Genomic DNA, 1,389 nt, shown 5'->3' on the forward strand with positions numbered 1-1,389 from the left:
CTGGGTGGAAAAAACAATTTCAAGACAAGCTAGTGGCTGAGAAGTTGAAATTACAGGAGAAGTCCTCCGTCTCCAGCGGGATTCCTTCTTCTCTGTATGAAAAGAGGAGATGGGAAGGAGGTCCAGAAGAAAGAGAAGGAGATAGGAGATAGGAAATAGTAGGAGAAGGAGAAGGTGAAGGAGAAGAAGAAGGAGGAGGAGAAGGATGAGAAGAAGGAGAAGAAGAAGATGATGATGAAGGAGAAGGAGAAGAAGGAGAAGATGATGAAGAAGGAGAAGGAGGAGAAGGAGAAGGAGAAGATGATGATGAAGAAGGAGAAGAAGAAGGAGGAGGAGAAGGAGAAGATGATGATGAAGAAGGAGGAGGAGGAGGAGGAGGAGGAGAAAGAGGAGAAGAGGAAGAGAAGGAGAAGGAGGATCGGACCAGGGTGGACAGTTCAGCATCAAGTCTGCTTGTGACGACAATGTCCCAAAGCTTGTGCTGCATGCCGGATGACCTTTGTGTATTTCCGGAGTATTTGGCAACCTTTCTGCTTTTTCTCAAAGGTGTCGGTGCTGGAATGATTGCCATAGGTCACATCCACGTGGTTGACTTTGTACTTGGAGCAGAGCAGGCACGTGAGGTTGGAGAGTAGGCCAGCCGTGTGGTTGTTGGTATTTCTGAGCCTCCGTAGCAAGTCTTCTTTGGAATCAATGCTGTCGAAGCTCTCTTGGTCTTTGGTGATGTTGTCCAAGGAAGCGTTGAAATAGACAAAGATCTTGTAGAGGTTGACCACCCTCTCCTTGTCACTGAGCGAGGCGACGAAGGAAGGAAACTCCTGGTCAGGCTCACAAAACTCATCCAACCTCTTCTTCTCGGTGAAGGGGTGTCCTTGGGTTCTGAGCTGCTCCAGAGAAACAAGAGAACCAAACTTAGCGACGTAAACTTTCATTTCAGAAGACCAAAGACCTTCCCTTTCGGAATACAACCTTGATGCCTGGAGTGTCCAATCACAGTCATCTTAAGACCTGCTGTGGACTTCAACTCCCAGAATTCCCCAGTCAGTGTGGTCTTAAAATGGCCGAGGTTGGGCAATCCTTCCCCCCACGTTGGCATCCATGCTTGGAGAATGAAACATGTTGAAAACATTCAAAATCCACATGCCATTTTCACCCACCCACCTCCAAAATAAAAGCAGTGATTCCTTTTGGTACAGTAGAATAAGGTAATAACATATAACCTCAACTTTTTTACTTTTATATAATAATAGAATAGAATAACAGAGTTGGATGGGACCTTGGAGGTCTTCTAGTCCAACCCCCTGCTTAGGCAGGAAACCCTACACCACTTCAGACAAATGGTTATCCAACATCTTCTTAAAAACTTCCAGTGTTGGAGCATTCACAACT

The 1,389-nt window shown here is 46.0% G+C and overlaps 1 protein-coding gene across 1 annotated transcript; it reads right to left on the reverse strand.

The window, feature by feature from the left end:
* Positions 1–443: 443 nt before the first annotated feature.
* On the reverse strand, positions 444–932 carry LIF (LIF interleukin 6 family cytokine). The gene has a single exon (XM_032229372.1). It carries the CDS (start codon positions 930–932, stop codon positions 444–446), a length of 489 nt encoding a protein of 162 aa, XP_032085263.1.
* Positions 933–1,389: the final 457 nt, after the last annotated feature.

Source organism: Thamnophis elegans, chromosome 13 (genome assembly GCF_009769535.1).
Source record: "Thamnophis elegans isolate rThaEle1 chromosome 13, rThaEle1.pri, whole genome shotgun sequence".
NCBI classification, from domain to species: Eukaryota; Metazoa; Chordata; class Lepidosauria; order Squamata; family Colubridae; genus Thamnophis; species Thamnophis elegans.